We start from the raw sequence: 23,081 nt of genomic DNA, 5'->3' as shown, positions 1-23,081 counted from the left end.
CCTCGGATCCACCGGGACAGCAGAGGAGTCCGCGTCTGGTCCACAGCAGCATCCGCCTGCACGGCCTGTAGGACCCTGCAGGACCCAGCAAGTCATGTCAGTTTCTGAATGACAGCTGTCCCTTTCCTTTGTCTTCGGTCCATTTTAACACCTTGACAACAACAAATGGGGCTTGGATATAATTCAATATTTCTGGTTTTCAGTGACATGAGTGGCGATGTGATATCAAGATGCAAGCATGTTTTAGTTTTTAGTTTTAGCTTTAGTGAGGGAATGAAGTGTAAGCCATTTAAAGAACATTATTGTTACATTTTAGTTTGGTGTGATTTCACTGTAGCACAAGTCGGTACAGTGAAATCCTGAATTTGATCTCAAACTTATGATAATTAGAGAAAGTAAGAAACAGAAACTGAATTGTCACGGCAGAAAAAGGAAGTACAAGGCTGAGTGCAAAGTATAAATACGTTACTGTAAAAAGCTAGAATACTGTACACATTTTGAACATCTACTGTATACAATATGAAAGGTACTACATAAACTATACGTAGATAATAACTACAACGTATATTGAAAGACAAATAAGCACCAATAAATTGAGGAAATACATTTAAATAGCTGAATGCAGAAATTGCAGAGTGGTATCAGGCAGGTAAGGTGTCTGCTAATAACAGTGTTAGCAACATGAAATACAGTTATTACAAAGACAAATACTCAAGACTTTCAAGCGAGGATGTAGGCAGCATTACTTCAAAATAAATAGCACTTTGCCTAGAGGATAAATGTGATGGGGATCATTAAATATACTATTTAGGCCACATGGTAATACTCGTTTGTGTATAGACAGTATAATATAGCAGCGTGGCTCTGGGCTAATTAAAGCAAAGTCAAACTGAATGGAGATCAGTCACGTGTTAGTATTTACTGTGGCATTGAAATGCTGTCATAAAAATATTTATTGGTTCATTCATTACTGTTTCTTTTATTGCTAAGCCAGTTACATTAAAAATAATCATATTCAACAGGGAATAGTTAAAGGTTTATATGATCAGCAGTAAGATGTGAGAGCTGTGTGACGACAGGATAATATATTCTCACTTCCTCTGGTCTGTGTGTGTGTGTGTGTGTGTGTGTGTGTGTGTGTGTGTGTGTGTGTGTCAACGCCACAACATTTAAAACACTCTCCAGCTTGTGTCTCTTTACTCCTCTCTCTCTCTCTCTCTCTCTCTCTCTCTCTCTCTCTCTCTCTCTCTCTCTCTCTCTCTCTCTGCCCCGCCCTCCCTTTTGGTTCTCAGGCTCCGTTGCCCCAGCAACCAGAGGGCGCGCACACAAAAGAAAAGGTTGGGTACAGGTTTGAGTCTGGGTCACACCGGAGAACAACATGGACACACACACACACACACACACACACACACACACACAGTAACTCCACTTTATCCAAATGTACCAGTGTCCAGCAGTGATTCCTCTGACAGCAGAATTCAACACATAATCACGCCGCGCGCTCTCTTTCATCACCTTTCTGCTGTTTCAGCACCACCTTTCCCTCCCCCTCCCCTCCGCCTCTTGGTGTGCATTGTCCTTGAGAGCGTGTGTCCCAGCGGGGAGCGCCTCTTCCAGCAATCACCTGGTACTGGGTAAACTGGGTTACGCTAATAACATTTCAGCCCAGAATATCTCAACGACCAGCAGCTCTGGTGGAGGGAAACAGTGGCCTAGTTATAGCACGGCAGCCCCAGCCTATCTCCACAATCCCTGGCCTTGTTGCTACCCTCCTGTTGGTGTGTGTGACAGCGAGAGAAAGTGAGGGAGACATGCAGACATGGAGGGAGTGAGAAAGAGACTGCTTATGTGAGAATGAGGCTGTGTGTAGGCTAGAGCTGGCCTGTGTTGTCTTTGGGATAGGAAACAGTCTGGTCTTGTTTGGGAGAAAGCAGCATTGTGCTGAGCTGGTGCATATTCAGCGCCGTGCTACGCCGGCCCAGCAGCTGATAGTGAATGGGCACGCTGTGGCCACTGGGAAGTGTCTATTGTCCCGGGGAGAATTGGTTCCCACACTCCCTAACACTCCTATTGTGTTACAATCACCCCCCTCCCGCCTGTGGCCCGAGCCCCCAACCCACAGTTCATTGGACATGCAGGGGGATATTATTCACTCATTAAATGAACATGCTATCCATGGCACACACACACACACACACACACACACACACACACACACACACGAGTGCTCGGCTGTACTGTCAGTGGATGAGGCACTGCCAAATAGTGTAAACCTGTGGTTCCCAAAGTGGGGATCCAGGGCCCAGCGGGGGTCCTTCAACAAAAATGTCCCTGTCCTCTCACTCCCTAGAGGTTTGGAGTTATGGGAAAATGTGCGAGTGTGGTTTTAAGTTTCACAGCCCTCACTGTACCAATCACCTATCTATATATAGCAGAAGTGTCTCGCTGGGAATCTTGTGAGTGTGAAAAGTCTTAAATTAGCCAGTCATTAGCCAAGTCTTTTTATTTCGTGCAGAGAATAATAAGCACCATATTCATAATTAGATGAATCCAGAACTGAGTCAGTAGTACAGCACATCACATGCTTTACTAAATGTAAATGGTTTATTTTAACCTTTTACATTTAATCCCCTGAGGCTCCTTTTCTTCTACTGCACACTCACCATTTTTAGTTTTTCAAATATATTGATTTTCCCACTTTCTCTGTTTATTTTGCTGTTAATGAACAACCAGGATTAAAGAGGCCTTGAGAAGCTCACATTTGGCTGTTTTAAAATCATCTGAAAGTTTCAAAGATCCCAGTTTGAGCTATCAAAGACCCACACTTAGAGGCTACTTTGAGGTTTTAAATGAATGTCTAGGGTGTATAATGTGGATGGATTTCTTGATATCAAAACATTTGCAAGCCTTTGACGGCTGCTCTTACACTATGCAACTTCTTCAAAGAGTGTTTGAGAATGGTTGTAGGATGCCTATAAAAAGCTGGTAGAGTAGGACTGTGGGTAAGAGTTAGGATGTACGAGTGGAGAAGTTGAGGCTGTTACTTTGGTGGTTGAAGGGGGATGTGAGCAACTTTAAAATCAGAGCAGATGAAACTGTTGGAGGCAAATCTATATATATAGATATATATATAATACTGCATCAAAGTCATGAGTTACTGTTGCACTGATTGCTACATATGCACAAGTTGTAGGATTTAATTGGTTGAATCAGGCTTCAGATGAGCTGCAATGGATAGACATTTGTTAAGAGTCACCTCAGGGGAGACGGGAGAGGATGATGTATCCGGGCACTGCCGACCGACAACGCTTTGCAAGGCATTATTGGTAATAAGAAACATTTGACATGGACAGTGACAGTAAGGGGACAGAGAGCGAGTTGCACTTCAGAGGTGATTCACGAGAGCGGGTGCTCAGACCGAAACATTGGACCAGTTTACGCAGAGCTGGGATCATCGTTCAAACGATGAGCCTTGTTTATGTTCTGCTGCTCATCACATCGGTGAAATATACTGTGGACTTCCCGGTCTCACTCTTCATTTTAAGGATATTGGCAGCTTCTGGGCAGCTACTACTCTGCCAGTGTGCAGACTCTCCATGTTTTCATCCGTCGGCTTCTTGCACTTTGTAACTACTGTCTTGACACGTGCAGTTAAAGTTTGAAGGATCTGAAAAGACCATTCTGATGAGGTTTTTTTTGAGGATGATAAACAGCAGGTACTTCATGATACAGTACAATGCGCATTAAATATGTGTCTAGACTCTGTAATATTGTGATTCATTGCTTTTAGGTGTGCTTTACGTACATCCAGTCTCAAGTCTCTGATATTTTAGTTTCTCAGGAACACTTGAACGCACCAGCAAGGAGGCGTCTTTGCTGGATTTTATTTTATTTTTTTAGAACACTTTAACTTTTACAGAACTTTGACAAAAAAGAGTGATGACTTAATGCTCACTGTCATGGATTTCCTATCTCAAGAAGGTTTCAAGTGTCTGTCAAGCTTATTTACGCTGGATAGTGAGTGATAGTTGCTGCCTTGAAGGTAGGAAATTAATCTAAATTGATCATTTGTAATGCAAAGTCTACTCAAATTTTGAGTAAATGAGCTAAATCACACAAAACCACCAGCATGAAAGAGTTGAATTACGTGAATTACTAAACCTTCCACCCTCCAAAAGTTTGTGCACGTTGTGATTTCTCATGCTTCCTCACAGCCACCTGTCCAACGCATTAACTAATAACACATTGTTTCTGCAAAATAAATTTTGTTTCCCTGAAGGGTGTAAAAAAAGGGGTGTGTTTGGTTTTGTGTGTGGGCGGAGCTGTAGGGCATCTTACTAAAGGGCCGTCAGAGGTCCCAAGGGGCAATTTAACAGGTCATGCACATGCATGCACCATTACCTTAGTTTGTGGGACTATTGGAAGTATTGGCGACCGGTGACCCTTCGCTTTATGTGCGTATGAAAGAAGGAGCTGCCGTATTCTCTCAAAGACAACATGAGCAGCGAAAATTGCGACAAAGGAAGACAATTTGTCAGGCTTGTGCATTTGCTGTTGAATGTGAGAAATGGGCCTGAGCAGCCGGGGAACCTGTCATGTGTCATCTTGGCTCTTTATAGTCCCATAACGGTGGAATGAAGGAGGTCTTAGTAAAAGCACCAGGGGTCATTTGCCTTTTAAGTCGTAAATTTGGAAATGTGATGGTCATGTAGCCAACTGATTTGACTGCTGTGAGGGGCTCTTAGTCTTTCAAAGGTTATCCTTGTTATTGGCCAGAGGTTGTTATACACACACACACACTCACACATACACACACCATCTGTTTATCTACGTATTAAACACATCCTACACTAACCCAGCTATGTGTTATAACCCTCTAATTCGCTCGCAGTCATCTCTCCTCCTCCTTCTCTCTCTCTTTCTGCATGTCTCTCTATCTCGCTCTCCCCCTCCCACTGCCTCTATCTGTCTGGTGTGGCTATGACCTGTCTGGACTTTGACGTATCTGTTTGCATTATAACTCAGGCGATGCTGCCTCCCACATCCGATTTATGATGCATCTTTTTAAGCAATCTAAGCCTGTGTTGGAGCCAGCCGAAAAAGGGAGCTCGTTGACTCTTCTTTTTGTTGTGTGTGTATGTTTGTGTGTGTAAATAGCAGTCTGCGGGTGTGGTGAAGCAGTGACCGCTACAGTAAAGCAGCGAGGGAGAGGAGGAAGGCAGGATGGCAGGATGGAGGAGGGGGGGACAACGCCATGAATGATTTATTAGTCTGGCATTACTGGGCCATTCCCTACAGAGAGACAGAGAGAGGAGAGGAAGATGGAGGGATAAATTGTTGAAGGATGGTGCCTTGAGGGGGGAAGGAGAGATGGGGTAGAAAAGAGAAAATAGGCAGATAGGTATTCTGTTGTAAGTGTAATGGAGGAAAGGATCAGGAGAGAAGGATAAAAATAAAGCAACGTAGCTTCCAGTTTGGCTGTTGGGTGTGTATAGGCCGAGTCCAGGGGTCAGTGTAAGGACGAATTGTACCGTCTTCCTCTCTGGACCGGGGTCGACTGATTACAGCTGCTATTGCTTTTGATCGAAGCATTCAAGCTTTCAGTTTAGCATCCTATGGCAGTATTTTTTTTTCTCTTACATTACAATTTTCATGCAAAAAAATGTTAAGGACAAGTATTTTAGGGATTTTTTTCTTTTTCTTTGAGAAAAAAGCCACTGAAGTGTAATTTAGATCATCATGGGATCATTGAAACCAAAACGACTATTGTAGCACGTATTAGGCCTTTGTTGAAGAGGTGACTCTTATTCTTGAATAATTATCAGGATGCACTGATCTGACTATTTCTCTCCCAATACTGAATTTGGTACTCAAACTCAGGTTATCAGCCATTACTGAGTACAGATCGTGTGCAGTGATCTTATTTTTCCAAAATAAAAAATGTGTCAACCTTTCTTTGTGGAGCTGATTAAAATCATTCTTCTATGTGTAAGATAACAGCAGATTTTAAGCCTAAGGCTTTTGAAATAGTGCGTTACTCCACATCAACCTCATAACGGCAGCACATTCAACCTGCCTTAATGTCTAGTCACAAAGCTAGCTGTTTCCAGTCTTTGTGCTAAGCTAACCGTCTGCTCGAGGTAATTCATGTATGGCAGACGGATGTTAGAGTGGTATCAATCTCCTCATCTAACTCTCGGCAAGAAGGCGAATGAGCGTATTTCCCTAAATGTTGAACTGTTGCTTTAAATGAACAGAGTGGAATAGAATACTGTTTTGTGGATCAGTGACGTCTTGCAGATACCAATCTGCTCAGTTCGGTCAGGATCTGCATGTGCATCCATAAAATGTCCACATAACAAAAGCTCACTTTTCACATGTTTTACGTGGTCTATTGTATTGTCTGCTATCATTTCTGGTCAGAAAGCAACATTTTGCAAGTACGTTAATAACATACCAATATGGGGAAAACGCTTCACTGAAAAGTCTGCTTTATTCCCCTGTATCACTCTTTTGGCTTTCTCTGAATCTTGTTTTAGGTCTCAGTGAGTGTTTGTTCTCTCCGTCTCTGTCTTTTTCCCTCATCCCTCTCTGGCGCTCTTTCTTTCATTTGGCCATGCTCCCCCCTTATTTATGTGGCAGAGGAACAGCTGTCTCGTGCAGGGCGTAAGATTGGCCAGGCAGGCCGGCTGCAGGCTCTGCAGAGCTCGAACACTGAGCTCATTGTCTCTCACACACACACACACACACACACACACACACACATTCCTCCCTTACTCGCACACAAGCCACACGGTCACATCCATTTAAAAGCGAGACAGGAAGGAATACGCAGCTGAACCCATATTAGCTGGGTTTCCCTTGAAGTATATCAGTGTGATTTGTGACGTTCAGAATTAGAAAAGCCTCAGCAACTTCCCAGAAAACACTCTGGCTTCCTTGTGTTTTTTTTTCATTGATAAAGAAATGACACAACACATTAAGACGGGGACATTTCTGGAGAAAAATAACTCGCAGTTTATCAGACTGATGCATTGTTTCATCTCTCTGCAGTTTAGATGTGGCTTTAAAATATCTGTCCACCTCCTAGAAATGTCGTGCATGCTGGCATTTTTATGAATACACAGATCATTAATGGAGAAGTGCTAAGTGCAGTTTCTTGTTTGGTCCTCAAGTTGGCGTGAAAAATATAACATTAGCTGAGGCCAAAGAACAAAAACTTGCTCAGCACTAATCAATTCTTCCTCCACTTTCGGTCATATTTTTGTCTCTAAATAACAGTATTCTTCATCTTCCTTCCAGGCCAGATAATACAAAAGTATCTCATTTTATTCATTGCATCATTTTAAATGTTTACTTAAAAAGAAAAAGTCATTCAATTTCCTCCTTTCATTGTGACATCTTCTCTCAGTTTCCTCCAGAAGACGTGCAAACACGATTAGCTATGTTGAGTTTTGTCTTTGACTCGCACATGGCTGCAATTTGTAGCTCATTTCCACCGCCGCGCCTGGAAGTCTTAATTTCTTTCTCATTTTCTCTCTCATTTGCAGCTCCCCCTTAATGCATTTTTCTTTTCATATCTTCCACTCAAGTGGCTCTTTTCATTTTTCTGCTTTACACTCCGGTCTTCTCCTGCCTACTTTTACTCTCGGGCCTCCTTGTCCTCATTGAGGCGAAATTAAAATCACCGCAATCAGTTGGTGAGAACACATATATGTACATTGCGGAGTGGTTACATAAGGATTAGCCCTGTTCTCTCAGTGGCAGGTAAGGATGGACAAAATGAGAGGGATTGTGAGGAGGAGGAGGATAGATGGAAGAGAGGAAACTTCATTACTGCTGGAGAAAGGCGAGTTTTGGGAGAACAAGTGGCTGTTGGAGAGTGAAAAAAACAAGAAATAACTTGATAGAAACAGCAAAAAAGAAGATATTAGCATACTTTTTGGTGAAAAATCCTGTGAATTTACTTCGATGATGGTAAAACTAACTTTCAGTCTCAGCCTTGGAAACAGAAGTTGACCAAATCTCACCATGAGGTCCACTTAGTAGCTGTTCTGTAGCTATCAGATGCCTGGCTGTCATGAAATCTAAACCTTTAAGTCAAGATGGACGAGTAGTCCTTAAAGTGTTTTTGTTGTGTGTGTGTGTGTGTGTGTTTTAAAAAAGAGCTTTTGTCTTTTCACCATGTGGGGAACAAAATTATGTTAATCTGGGAGGTGTGTGGCTCAAAATGAGAGACACATGACCCGTACTCACTCTATTGTACACACACACGCACACACACACACACACACACAGACACATACACACATACACACACAAACCTGATGCCATATCTCTGTGCATCTCTCTCAGCATCATTCTGCCATCCTTCTGCTACCTATCATTCTGTCTTCGCTCTGTAAAACCTGTGTGTGTGTGTGTGTGTGTGTGTGTGTGTGTGTGTGTGTGTGTGTGTGTGTGTGTGTGTGTGTGTGTGTGTGTGTGTGTGTGTGTGTGTGTGTGTGTGTGTGTGTGTGTGTGAGAGAGAGAGACAGAGAGATATGAAGGCAAAGGAGGGGTGGTGGTGGTGGATAATGTGTGCAAATTTGTCAGGGAGCATCCTGTTCTCTGTAACAAGTACACAGCGCTCTTCTGTCTCCTCTTATGTCTGTTCATCTCCTTTTCTCTCTCGTCTTCTCCAACGCTCTTTTTTTTTTTTCCTTTCCCAAAAACCTCCTTCAAACCTCCACCCTCCTACATTTGCTCTCCATCTCCTTCATCTATCTATCCATCCATGCATCCATCCCTCCCTTGGCTGACAGTGGTGTCGTGCGGAGAAGCCGTGAATAATTTATCGGGCTGGGTTGTTCCGCCTTGCCCTGCTCCCCACTTTTGGCTTGCCGCGGTGCTTAAGAACATTTGGTGAAGTACACGCAACCCACACACGCTCTTTCAAGGACGTGATCAATAACCCCCTCAGCTGTATTGATTACCCAATGCATGTATGTTGGGTTAAACCGTCTGTAATGTTGCCTTGAAATATGAGATTAAGACTACTGGAAGTTGCTTGGTAACTAAGTTAGGATGTGGGCACGCCTTCCACCATTTAATACTTCCTAAACTGAAGTTAAAACTAAATGTTTATTGTCTGGTTCTCCCTTACATGTTCTGCCTTACTGACAGGACAACAATTACGCCAAAATATGTTTAAAAACAGACATTTAAGACAACCTAATGTCTTGCCACTATCTGGCCCAAATGAACAGAGTAAAACTGACACTGTTGATAAAAGAAATGCATTTCAAAAAAACATACTGAAATACAACTCAATTAGAAAGTGCTACTGAAACTAATAAGGAAGAAAAATGAAAACACAAGTACAATAAGCTTGGAGTAATAAGCTCAGTGGGCACAAGAAATTGGATGGTTCCCATTTTAAAAGGGCAACTCTTTAAAAGGGCTCTTAAATGTGTTCTTGATGGCTACGTGCATGACATCATGCTAAAAGACTGAGGCTAAAGCTATGCTAAGTATGATAAGGAACAATGTGAGACCGTTATTTTTCAACTCTGGCTGCTTAGCTTAAATACTTCATATTTTTAATATTATATTATTAATATTTTTATGCTGGCCTATTCTCTGATAGCATCCAGGACCGGCTTCAACACAGTGAAGAAACACTACACAATGGACGTGCAAGTTGTGAATGGGGCTAATTTAGCGTTAGTTTGTTAATGTTGTGCTAACGCTCTTGGAAGTAACCTCTGTTACTGCTGTAGCCAGTAAGCTAGTTAAACCGACATGCTAACGATTGTAGCTTAGTTTAGAGCAGAGAAACCCACGGTTTAATCCATCCCTCACACTTTTCCTCCTGTGTTTTTGCCTTTGCAAAGGCTGAAAGACTCTCCAAACTCTTTAAACTAGTATCTGTTACTACAACACCACGTGAACCCCACGTCCCAGCTGACCCAACTCCACAAAGATTCTACTTAGTCAGATTCCAGAGTAAAAAAAAGTAAAAAAAAAAAAAAAAGATTGTATCTTTCCACAATGCGTCGTTTGTCTTTCAATTTTCATCATTTTCTCAGAGGGTAAAATAAGCTCACGAGTTAAAGTCAAGAGTGACTTCATTCATTCATCCATTCTTTCATGCTGTAAAAATAATACTTGTGTGTTCATTTGGGACTGTGCTTCAGTGCCAATAGCCGGCTGACTGCTTATGATTAAAGGCTGGATTTTCCTACTCTGAATAATTGAACAATAGAGTGCTTCACCAAGCTTCTTCTTTACTCAAATCAAGGCTGAATCCAACCAGAAGTTTCAGCCTACTGGTAAAATTGTTGGGGAAGTTTTTGACTCAAAAGGGTTTCATAAAGTTTTCCTGGCAACTTCAGGATGATTCACTTTCTGAGCCACACACACACGTATACTTTGAATGGTTGATGGTAGACTACACACAGATGCTGTGCAGAGGATGGGGCCATAGAGGTGTATTTACATGATAGATGAGGGGAGATGTTGATATTTTGCCATCTGCAATCTGATTAATGGTGTCGTAAACTGCAATGATACAAGGTTCAGATTGAAGTTTAACTTGTGTTTCTACACAGTAATAATGTGGTTAAAGCTTCACAATATAACCACCTAGAGTTTCTGTTGTTCACACATTTGGGTGAATGCACAAGAATCCAAGCTTTACTTTTTTCCACCATTGACTACTCAGTTCATACCCAGTTATCCAGAAAATACTGAATCTTATGTCATCTAATGACTGGTGTAACATATACTGGTAATAAAAGAACATAAAAGTAAATACACTCAAGACACTATGATGGTCTAATCTTCCAAGCCAATTGTGATGGTGAGCAAGATGCGTCTCCAAATGCAGAAACGGACATAAGTCAGTGCAGATGCAATCAGGAAGTGCACATGAACTCCAATAGGAACCTAATCAGAGTTGGATTTTCAGAAAAAATCAAGGATGTGGAACAAAGTAAAACAAGACATTGAAATGTTAAGGATAGAAAAAGGCTTCTAGAAAGACAAGCCCATTTAGAAAGTTCCCTGCATCCCCGAGACATCCTTTTTAAAACTCTCAATTCTTGACTCCGTCTGTGTGTCTGAGAATGAAAATCATGACGGACTACTGTATGACACCCAGCTGTCAAATTCCACGAGGGAGCCCCCTCGCTGGGTGATGTAAAGTGGACAGAGGAGGGGTGTAATCGTAATTCGCAGGCATGGTCCGAGCCATTTCACATGGACGACAGACAGCGCTCCTCATTCCTTCCTCCACAACCGCCTCCTTCCAGCCTCTGACATTGACAAATACACACTCACACACACCCTCCCACTAGCACAGATTTCAATCTCTTGCCCTGTTTGTTTTATGGACGCAATTATTTTTTTTCTTTTAGTGTTGTCCAGGGTTTTATGCTTTCTAGGACGAAGAACTTCCATTAAACCTCAGTTCTTAGAGTGCAGTATTGTAGATTTGCTTTTATAATTTCTATGTGTAGCTTCTCCATGTGTGTATATGTATATACATATATATTGTGATGGTTCTCATGTTTTTGTGGTTCTTTTGCATCCCCTTTAGGTGTACCAGGGCCTCGACATCATCACCAACAAGGTGACGGTGGAGGAGTGCGCCCAGTGCAGACATCACATGATCAGCTTTGTGGACCCGTTAGTTAGCAGCTACACGGTGGTGGACTTCAGGAACAAAGCCCTGGCTCTAATATCCTTTCCTGGAAACATGTTGAAGCAGAGAAAAAATATTTTCCGTAACACCTCTTTCCTCACGTTGCTATCATCCCTGTCACACCCCAGATTATTAAGTGGTAACTGCAGGGAAATAATTCAGTCAATTTGACTTTTACTAATTGGTCTGGAGGTTTGTGTGTGTGTGTGTGGAAGAAGATCTGCTATGTCCTCGTTTTGTCAGTGTCTGTCTCTGCAGATGTTGCAGTGAAAATGAGAAGAGAGAGATCACTAGAGACGATATTTATAGAGGAGTCTGTGTCTGTGGTGTCTGTGTGCTACACTCACTCACACACACACACACACACACACACATTCTGGGCAGTCACACCCTCCTGCAGACACCGGCCGTCACACAGATGTGGAGAGAGGAGGCGATAACTAGAGACTGTATTAATAGATCAGGAAGGCATGCGCGCGCGCACACACACACACAGACACACACACACACACACACACACACACACACACACACACACACACACACACACACACACACACACACACACACACTCACCAGTGCGGCGAGGGGATGCGGTAGCTCCAAGAATAGGCTCAGTGCAGTGCGAGCCTGCTGGTGGGAAGATGGAGAAATGGAAAGAGATGAATACAGATTAGAAGGGATAGAAGTGGTGTGCAGGATTTTCAACCGTGAAGCAGGAAAGAGAGACGATGGAGGGGGGGGGGGAGAGGAAGGGAGGTGTGTGTGTGATAGTTGGAGAAGGCTGACAAGCTTGAGAAGTTCAAAGGCGCAGGACCTAATGACGCATCAGCAGCTATCAATCCTTCACTCAACATGCATGCCATTCACATATAAACCCCCCCACCCCCACCCCACCCCTCCCTGTGTTTCTCTTTTATTGCTCCCAATCTTCCAGCCCTCTTTCTGTTTGCCCTCCCTCGATTTTCCTCGCCGCGTGTCAGCAATCACCCTCGCTCTCTCTCCCATCTCCTCCTCCACTCCCCGGCAAACGCAGTGATGCAGCCCTCACAGGCGTGTGTGTCTGCAAGAGGGGGGGGGGGGGGGGGGCTTTATCTTGTTTGAGCGGTTATTTTATTATCTGAGGAGAGAAGGTGGGCGAGGGAGGAGGAGAGAGAAGGAAAAGGTGCAAGATGGGAGAAGATGCGACAGAAAAGGAGAGAGTAAGGGAGATGAGGTGTGGCAGGCTCCGTCTGTGTGACCAGTGAGGCCCCTTTAAAATTCCAATATTGATATTTTTGTGTTGATTTAGGAGGTGAACCAAACTGGCTGATATTGAGTTTGTGATAAAGGGACAGTATTGACTCCTTTGCTGCAACGAATGATTGTTTTCATTATTAATCATCCATTAGATCCATTGATCAACTACTAATTTGGTCTGTAAAATGTTAGACAATTGTGAAAAACCCAAGTTGACATCTTCTAACTGCGTGTTTTGTCTGTTCAACAGTTCAAAACCCAAAGATATTCAGTTTACTATCATAAAACAATGACCCCCCCCCAACCTGGGGGTCAGGACCCCTCTAGTTGAATTTGATTCAAATTTGATTCCGTTTTTTTTCCCTACACCTAGTCTTGTGCTAATAAATGTTAAACTATCCTAATATTTATTTAAATGGCACAATCTGAGAAGTGAAGAGGTGAAATCTCTCAACTCAAAGACTTCTGACACCTGTGACAAGGTGTCAGAAGTAGGTGATGCTTTATTTTAAGTGGTCACAAGCCAAAACAGTTGAGAGACACTGTCAGACAGAGTCTATTATTTCAACACTTTATTTCAAGCTGGAACACTTGAGCCAAATTAAACTAAATGTTTTGCTCCATCTGGATTCTCACTGTATTCCTGAATGTGCATGAAATCATTAAAGAACATGTATTGAAAATGTACAGTAAACATTAATAGCCAGTTGAGTTGTATGTGATTTAGCCAGACGCGACTGGCAGCCTTTCAGTGACTGATAGAACCAGCTGGAGCTGTTTTTATCCCAATATGGTGTGAATGCCATTAAATTAGCTCATCAGCTCAACAGGTCATTTCAAAATGTTTTTCCATTGTTGTCTGCTCCTGCAAAAGCTGTCAAAAAAAATCCTGGAAAGTGTGCACAGATCAGTTTCCTCCTTAACTCACTCCAACATAGATGACATGCACAGTAGAAACAAACTGCCAGTCATTGTAGGAGGAACAAACTATTACATTGAGTCTCTGCTGTGGAGAGTCCTGCTGGATACAGGGGTGAGTGCCATAGATGTACTGAAATACACCTTCCCTTCATCCTTTGTGCCTCTCTGACACTGTTTATCTCATTCATGTATTCATTTCTTGTTTATCTTCACCCACTTTTTACACATGGAAACACGGTAGGTCAGAGTGTATGCTGCTTTCAGTGCTTGGTGATATTGTAATAATAAAAGTGTGGCTTTGTTTTAATTTATCAGTGGCCAAGACGTGACTTTTAAGGGCTGAGTCTTTGTGCTGCATAATCATTCAATGGAAACATCAATGAAAATGCCTCATGTGTATTTTATTTCTATTTGTATTGCACGTTATTTCAGACCAAAACCACTGTTTTAACAGGACACACTAATGAAGAATTAATTTGAAAGTAGGAGTTTAAGAAGTGTATTTGAAGGCAGTTTTGGTCAACCCTAAACTTGAACTTGAAATGTGTCTCACAGCAGGAGAACGAGGGGTCAGGGGAAGGGGGAGATGGAGCTACAAACAGGAAGTTGGAGCTGGAGAAACTGGGAGGAGTTGAGTTACATAAACGACTGGCGGAGGTGGACCCCAAAATGGCTGCCATGCTGCACCCCAATGATAAACGCAAGATAGCCAGGTGATACAGCTGGTAATGTCTTCATTGGTGTGTGTGTGTACACACTCATTATACACTGTAAATATTGTAGTTTCTCTTCAATCATTTTATGAGAAACTGGTCAGTTTTCATCAACATGACAGCATTGTTGTCAGAATAGAACGGGGAAAAAGGCTCTTTTCACCTTTGGGATAATATGGTGTATAGTGTTTGTGGGTGTGTCTTGTGGTAACTTGCTATTTCTGAGTTTTCTCATGCTTTGTATGAGGTCCTGAAGGGCTCTTGCTCCGTCTCAGGCTGACAGTCACAGTATATGGCCTCCACCCAATCTACATTAACAGGACCAGTGTCTGTTTACACACACACACACACACACACACACCTAAACACACACGGCTTGATGTGTAGCAGTCAGTGCACTCTGGTCTTTTGTGTGAGCAGGTTAGGTTACTCTGTTCTTCTGGATGACAGGAGACGACAGGAGTCATATTTTCTTCATAACCTCAGAGTGCAGCGAGGCACGGCTAAAGAGTCTGATTTGGATTTGAATCTCAACCTCTCAAAAAGTCTGTTTACATTTCCCCTTGTTTTATCTCTTACTTTACTCTCGTCTTGTCTCTTGAATTTATTGTTGCTGGTGTGGTGATCATTTAGACTACACTCAAACTAGCCTCTAAATGTGCGCCTCAGATGGGAGGTTGGAGATTCTCATTTATACTGGATTTAATGGATGAGTGGATGGTTAACTCATCTAATCTCAGTCTACCCACCGAGGCCTTACATACAGGCACTGGGATGTAAACTCCTAGTATCTTCATAGGACGTTGTATCAAACTAAAGAACCTCTGAAAAAGATTTGTTTGCTTGTGTCTACACACAGTCCCAGTGCCAAAAGTGTTTTATCTAACAGGTCTGCTTGTGTGTTTGTTTTATACAGGAGTCTTCAAATCCATGAGGAGACGGGCGTCCCCCACAGCTGCTGGCTGGAGGAGCAGAGGGGGCAGGAGGGAGGCGGTGGGCTGGGGGGGCCGCTGAGATACCCAGACCCCTGCATCCTCTGGCTGTACGCTGACATGGACGGTATGGGGGAGGATTTAATGGATTTCCATTTTACTGTTATTGCTATATGTCAAAACAACAGAAACCCCAGTGTTGATATGGGAGCTTCAGTGCAGCGTGAATTACCTTTTTACGTGTATCCGTCTTGCTGATACACTTGTTATATTTCTGCCTCTCTGTCCCCCTCCAGCTCTGGACCAGCGGTTGGATTCTCGTGTAGATGAGATGTTGTCTGCTGGACTGATAGAGGAGCTCAGAGACTTCCATGTCTGCTACAATCAGCAGAAAGTCCAGGATGACAGGTAGCCAATCAGCAGCAAAACGTGTCCACCCTCCTGAAGGAGCACAGTCAACCAGATCCCGTTGAATTAATGATCTTTTAGCCAGGTGGTGTTGTTGTTTCAGATTCTGTCTGGATAGTTGTTGATGTTAGGATCTCGTCGGCAGTTGTTCTGTCCTTGTAGTAAGGGGAATCGGGTCAAAAGAAGGCTGAGCCCTGCATACATTTAGCATTGCACTTCTATAACATTGTCGGGCTCATGATGGACAATGTCAGAGTTTCTTTTTTTATGTCATGCATTCTTTGTCAAAAAAGCCCTGAGGGTTGTTTGTCTGTGCAACATGTTGAGGATCACATTCTCATCCTCCTATCTACATTTAAGATCCAGACATTCAGTCTTCCATGTAACCAGGGCAATGGGAGTGAAGCAAACTCAGTCAAGCAGCTATCCAGTTATTTATTTCTCCGTCCCAGTCTGACAGGTCACTCTGTTCTGTACGCTGCAGTTTCTCAAAGGTCTGGAGACCAATTTAGATACACAGCCCACACTGTTTGCAGATTTATTTGAGATGGGACTGATATTTCTTCAAGATGTCCAGCGATTATTAATAATTATGGAGATAAGCCCCCCTCCATAGGACATTACCTCTGAAGGGGGAGTCTGGTGATCGGTGCTTATTACCTCAGGGCCTCAGGAACATTATCCCACACTGAATGGACATTCTGGTGGCCCTGGAACAAATTATTTGCATTGCTATATTGTCTGTTAACGATGGTATTTGATAACGTTAATATGATTAAGATTGATTTCTTGTCAAGTTGTCACTGACATCTCCTTGACAGGAACCACATGACCAGTACTGTTTAAGTGATATGGATCCACTGCTTAGCCTGAGTACTGTGAGTGGTGTTGTGTGGGGCTGTCTCTGGGTTGCCATTACACATACATTTGGCATTTGCTTGGGAATAACAACACCTTTACAGTAAAACCAGTCCAATTTGAATAAGAATTGGACATGTTCTGTATGTGATATGAAATGTGTATGAATGTGTGTGTGTGTGTGTGTGTGGGCGTCACTAATGGCCGAAACAGACACAGGTCTCTCTGGGCTGTAGATATTGATATTGTATGTGTGTGATGGGGTGTGGCTGCAGGGAGTTGATGCATTGGTGGAACGGTGCCCAGGAAGCTGCCAATTCCCTTCTTTTGTCCCTCCTTTCTTTCATCACCCCATCACCCCATCCCACCTCATCAACCAGCAGCCGCCTCCTCCTCCTCCTCCTCCTCCTCCTCCTCTCTCTTCATCCTCCCTCTCTCTCTCCCTCCATCTCTGCCACTATTGCCCTCTCAGCAATCTGATCGCCCAAGCACTTTACCCCCCCCCCCATCTGTCTGTCTTTCTCTCCTTTACCCTCATGTCTCCATCCCCGGCTGGCTGCTGTGGCCAGACATCAAGGTCAACTCTATCCCTCCCTCTCTTCCTCTGTCTTTCTTTTTTCTCCCTCCATTGACTCTACATTTCCTGTGCTCTGTCGCTATTCTCAAATTTCTGTCTCTGCCCGTCTAGCCAGATTTATTTTTGTTATTTCCTCCTCTTGTTTCAGTCACAAGTGTAAGTTATGGACCAAAAAAAACGGTAACACTTTTTATTAGAATGTCTGTTCAACAATCTGTTAAAACCAAAATGAAAGTGCTCTACAAAGAGAGAAAATTGACAACAAGAACAGTGAATTATAGGTGAAAACTAGACTAAACAAAAGACTAGAAAAAGCAATATATAAATCAAAGTCCGTTCAAAGAAAAGTTGAAGAAAAAAATGAAAAGAACATAGATATCCAGAAGACTTGAACATTATCAGAATACAGGTCATCTGCAAAAATTGCATCCCGCCCATGAAGAGATTAAAAAGAATTAACATAAACTGCACAGATCATTGTACAATGGCGAATTCTGTAATATTATCTGTAAAATGCAATTATCTCCCTCTCTCCATGGGGACATGGCAGAAAACTGCAGTTTATTTGTACTTTTAGTATTTATGAGGCATGTGAACAAACATGAATGTATGTAATGTCAGTAGAGGACAAAGCTTGTTTTTACCTCATGATGTCATGTAGAGGCCTGGCACGTGACAGTAGATGGATGAGATGAAACTGAAGTCAGGGACTTTCTACAATCTAAAATTTTTATTAAAAAAAAATCCTCAGATCAACTTTATAGTCATCTGTCATTATAAAAACACAGCCTCCAGTTTCTAAAGAAAAACGGTGCTATATGGCCCGATGAAAATCTGCCTCCTGTTTTATTTCCACTTCTAATTTCCACCCGGACCATTAACAGTTACACAGTCGCAAAAAAAAACAATAATGTTTTATTATTTTATTAATTTAGGTACGTGGTTAAAATATTTGTTATTTTTTGTATTTCGTTGGCTGCTAAACTTAAACATACGCACATGAGGAGCAAATTAAGCAGTTGAGACGATTTCCAACAGGTTTGGTATGAGCCCACTTCGGGTATGAATCCAAATACAGATATTTTTGTGACATAAACAGATACAGATAGTAGCTTTGCTTTACATCCCTAATATGTAGGTGCACACAGTTTTGTCCATGCTGTGAACATGCTGTGAGCACTGTCGCTCTCTGTCAAGTCAACTGTTATGATAAAAAAAATCACTCCAAATTCAGGTCATTGAACTGAACACGCATACCGACTGTGGAGCGATTACTTTTATCTAAAGAGGTACAGTTTGGGCTAGAACAGGCAGGAATGCTCAGACTGGGGGTTGTGGTCTGACATTGAGGGAAATGCTCTGTCTCTGCTGTCTGCCGAGGTAACCAGTGGGCTTCTGCCCCAACCTGATGTCACTCCGGTCAGGCTACTGAGTCCCGGCACCCGTGGGTCCCTCTGCCAGTGCCATTCAGTTTTTTAATGTCAGTCTGTCACTGTGTCCCCCGAAGGGCCTCACATCTGCTCAGACTGATATTCTTTGTTCAGGGAGGAAAGAGAGATAGAAGAGGAGGAGAAGGTGAAGTGAGTCACCACCGGGTGTCTAGAAATGTCAAGTTGGAGACGGAAACTTTTTTTAAAATTTTATTATTGATGGATAATGTTTCATCCTCTCCTCTCCTCTCCTCTCCAGTCAGGACTATCAACATGGGATTTTCCAGTCGATTGGTTTTAAGGAGTTTCATGACTACCTGACTGCTCCTGAAAGCAGCACCCAGCAGAAAGACACACTACGAGACAAAGGTCAGAGAAATGCCTGATCAAAGTCACAGAGGTGGCTTTGGATCCACCGGTTGGTGGACTGGTTGACTGATCAACCAGAAAAACCTATTTAAAGATTTTTTTCCTGTCTCCCCTTCATCGATAACGGCCTCCTTTTAACTCTGTCCAGGTATCGAAGCTTTGAAGATTGCTACGAGGCGTTACGCCCGCAAACAGAATAAATGGGTCCGCAACCGCTTCCTTAAACGTGAGTACCCTTCACCTACCTCATGCAGTGTGTGTGTATGTATGTGTGCGTTTGTCCTCCACTGTCCAGTTCCTTAGCAATCAGCACTCTCTTTAACAAGATGAGATTCATGCACTCCATTAGACACACAATAAGCCTCTCAGACTCCGTATTGTGTTCCAGGGTACAGAGTGTAATTTGTGTGTATGTGTGTACGTGCATGGCAGGATTGGGGTGATGTCACTTTCAAAATTACATACAGTGATTTTTTTATTTTGAGTCACTCATCACACCTGTTTTCTATTTTTTCTTTTCTTTTTCCTCACTTTCATAAGGAGTCATATTGTACAGAACATTTATGCCCTCTTTAATATTTTCTTATCATTGAAGGAATAGTTCAAGGAAATATGCTTAAATTTCTTGCCGAGAGTTAGATGGTGAAGATTGATAACTCTCATGACTGTATGCTAAATATGAAGCTGCAGCCAAGCGACGCATAGCTTAGCTTAGCATAAGGACTGGAAGCTGGGGGAAACAGCTAGCCTGGCTCTGTCCAAAGGTAACAAAGTTAGCTCACTAATTAACACGTTATATCTTGTTTGTTTAATCCTAAAAAAAGAACTGATGTGTAAAAGTGACTCGTTGTTATTTACAGGGGGTTATGTGCCCACAGAGACAGGCTGTTTTTCCCCTTGCTTCCAGTCTGAAGGCTAAGCTAAGCTAACCCTTTCCAGGCTGTAGCCTCATATTTAGCAAACATTTATGAGAGTGTTGTTGACCTTCACGTCTAACTGTTGGCAAGAAAGCAGATAAGAACTATTCCTTTAATAATTTTGTTTTTCATGCTCAAAATGGCACGTTGATTTTAAAAACTTGTCCATGTTTTCTCAGAAATACAAGAGCATTTGATGGCACTTTATATTCAAATCACCAGTTTATTCACCGGCACAAAATTGGGTTTGATTTTATGCAGCGTGTGTGAGCTGCTGTGACGTTATCGAGGGGATAATATTTCAAGATCCATCCCCAGTATGCACCTGCAGCTAAGACCTCTGAATACTTTTTTTCACAAGTACCTTGTGGCACCAAATGCATATAAGTGAACTATGGTGGTTGCTTCTGGCACTGCAGACTGGATAAATGTACCCACCGCAGCCAAAGTCAACCAGTGTTTGGCAGGTGGTGATTTCCCACCCTGGTGGCAACCCCTGTAAGTCAGACGTGTTTTAAATGTATATAAAGGCTGAGTGTGTTTCTCTGTCCCAAACGGAAACCTGGCCTCTGTGTCCCACCAGCAGCATGCCCTGCAGTAACCCAGCCTCCTAATCCTGTTAGGCCCAAATGGCTTAGGCCACGCCAGGCCCTAAACCTCAATACCCCTCTTTCTGACTGCCTGCCTACCCGCTGCACACACCATATGGTCTGCATCACATCTGTCGATCTTATTATCAGAATTTTTCCCATTTCCTTTTTTTTTTTTTTTTTTTTTTTTTTTTACAACCATTGGTCATGATAATACATTTTATGTTCCACCTCTGTTGTAGAGATGTGGGAAATATGGGCTCTGGCAAGAACAACATCAATGAGGCAAAGGAGCAAGAGCCTCCCGCTCTCCAAAATGTCAGTTTAACAGAAATCAGCTGAAACACTTTATATATACACTTATATAGACCACAAATAAACATAAAAAGTAGTCCTCTGAAATACCTGTAGCCATCGTAGTCTCCGCTATGCAGTTCTAGCTACAGGGATTTCCAGCCCTGCATTAGATAAATGCAAGGCATTGGGTACCAGTGAGACAAAGAAATATGCTCCAGGAAGTTCAGTTTGAGAAATACATCCATGAGGTTGAAGGCAGTTCAGCTGCCAAACACAGCACATTAGTTTTATTTATGAAATGTTTTTTTTATCTTTCGTCGTGACACTTGCCTGCTAAACAGTATAAACAGGCCATTCATTTTACAAGGTAATCCACTAGGAATGTGCTCTTGCACAGATTTGATTTGCCAACACACTGTCCTGCTAGATGATATTGCTTTGCAGGAAAAGGTTCAATTGTTTTTCCGGATGCCCCTGCGTCTTTTTGTTGGAGTTGTTTTGGAAATAATGACTCTAGCAAGAATGAAGTTGATCTGAGCAAGGAGCGTGAGCTCTTTCAAAAAAAGTTTCAAACTCACAGAAACCATCTCAAACAGTTGTCTCAAGTCCGACTGAAAGTTGACTTAGAAAGTAGCCTGCGGGAAATCCATGTGGCTACTGCAGTGAACTGTGAATGTAATGTTAAATGTTTATGTTCACACATAAACCAAGCTCCAGGATCATGGTCCCACATGTTAATATCTATTTCAGATGTTTTTTTCAGTGTCAGAGCCTTGACGTAGTTGCCTGTAGGACAGCCTTGTCCTGGTGTCCACTGGCTGGGATTGTCCTAACCCCAGGGTTTTGCTCTTTAACCCCAGCTCTCCCCACCTTTCTGTCTGCATGGTCTCTGTTCACCTCGCTCCCTTGCTCTGACTGCTGACCTCTTTTCTATTTCGTCTGAGCCCCACACACACACACTCGCACAGTTGCCGGCAGGCCTCAGCTGAGCAGGCTAATCTCTTGAAGCATTACAGAGCTGCCGGGAATTTGCCCCGACCACACAAACTCGGGCAACAGGGTCACCGGGGGCTACGCGGACCAGCCCAAGCACACAGAGACTAGTGGGTCAAAGGGAAAGACAAATTGGAAATGACAGAGAGCCTCAGTCAGGCGGACACAATGTAGTAGGTTAGGGAGGCTAGAAAATGAGCTGAATGTTGACCGTACATGTAAATATACAGATAGACGCCGAATCACATGCCTCAGAGGCACAAGTTTAACCCAGTTCACAGTGTTTAGCAGGGACTGTCCGCGAGGGAGCAGGTGGGCGTTCAGTGTCTTAAACACTTCTCAGCGTGATGCGTGGTTCTTGATGGACTCAACTTTGGTTGCTGTGGGGATTTAAACACCAGGTCAGCCTGCTCAAATTAAATCAAGCTTAATTTGTCTTGCCTTTAAGTGTATGTGGGTGTGCGCTTATAGGATGCATGTGTGTCTGTGTGGTTATAGGGGAACGTTTAATTAGTAGATTTAATTACCCATAAAGAAAATGGTAATTTGAGGTTATATTCATTTTAACAAGTGCCCTCAGAGTTTTTGTTTTTTGTTAATTCCCCAAAGACATGCACACATGCACACACACTCTACCTGTAACCAGGATACGCAGGTGTAGTTTGACTGAGGCCTCGTGAGTGTTAAGTAACAGGGCTGTGGGTATCTTTTAGTCCCGAGAGAGAGAGAGAGGGGGAGAGAGAGAGAGAGAGAGAGAGAGAGAGAGGGAGTGAGTGAAGGATGGATGGAGGGAGGCAGAGAGAGACGGGGACGACACATGGGTAGCTGGGTGGATGGAGAGTGAAGGAAATCTGATCCAGCTGGGGCAACAGGTGCGGGGCGAGTTTACACCCTTGTCTTCTAGCTAGTGCAAAGCTTTCATTTACGCACACACACACACACACCTACAAATGCAGCCTCCTCCGGTGGAGTGGAGCCAGGGTTGTTTTTGCCACATAGACCTCTGTGTCACCTCCACTAGGTGAAGAGAGACAAGGGAGGGCTGGAGAAGACAAGAGTGACACACGGGGTTAAAAGGAGATACAGTACGAGGTGTGTTTCTATCCATGCATTGAAAAACAAAATATTGCAAAAAAAAGCGTTTCGTAGGC

The 23,081-nt window shown here is 43.0% G+C and overlaps 1 protein-coding gene across 1 annotated transcript in view; it reads left to right on the top strand.

Annotated features, from left to right (window-relative positions):
• The window catches only part of trit1 (tRNA isopentenyltransferase 1), a 30,646-nt gene that overhangs the window by 498 nt on the left and 7,067 nt on the right, over positions 1 to 23,081 (top strand). Inside the window, exons 2-8 of the mRNA XM_070921930.1 lie at positions 11,582 to 11,722; positions 13,860 to 13,958; positions 14,402 to 14,559; positions 15,476 to 15,618; positions 15,788 to 15,899; positions 19,024 to 19,133; positions 19,282 to 19,359. Of these exons, the coding sequence (XP_070778031.1) occupies positions 11,582 to 11,722; positions 13,860 to 13,958; positions 14,402 to 14,559; positions 15,476 to 15,618; positions 15,788 to 15,899; positions 19,024 to 19,133; positions 19,282 to 19,359 (841 nt within the window). The remainder of the gene's footprint in view (positions 1 to 11,581; positions 11,723 to 13,859; positions 13,959 to 14,401; positions 14,560 to 15,475; positions 15,619 to 15,787; positions 15,900 to 19,023; positions 19,134 to 19,281; positions 19,360 to 23,081) is intronic.

This window comes from Enoplosus armatus, chromosome 16 (genome assembly GCF_043641665.1).
Source record: "Enoplosus armatus isolate fEnoArm2 chromosome 16, fEnoArm2.hap1, whole genome shotgun sequence".
In the NCBI taxonomy this organism is placed as follows: domain Eukaryota; kingdom Metazoa; phylum Chordata; class Actinopteri; order Centrarchiformes; family Enoplosidae; genus Enoplosus; species Enoplosus armatus.
This window is presented reverse-complemented; position numbering and strand designations above follow the sequence as displayed.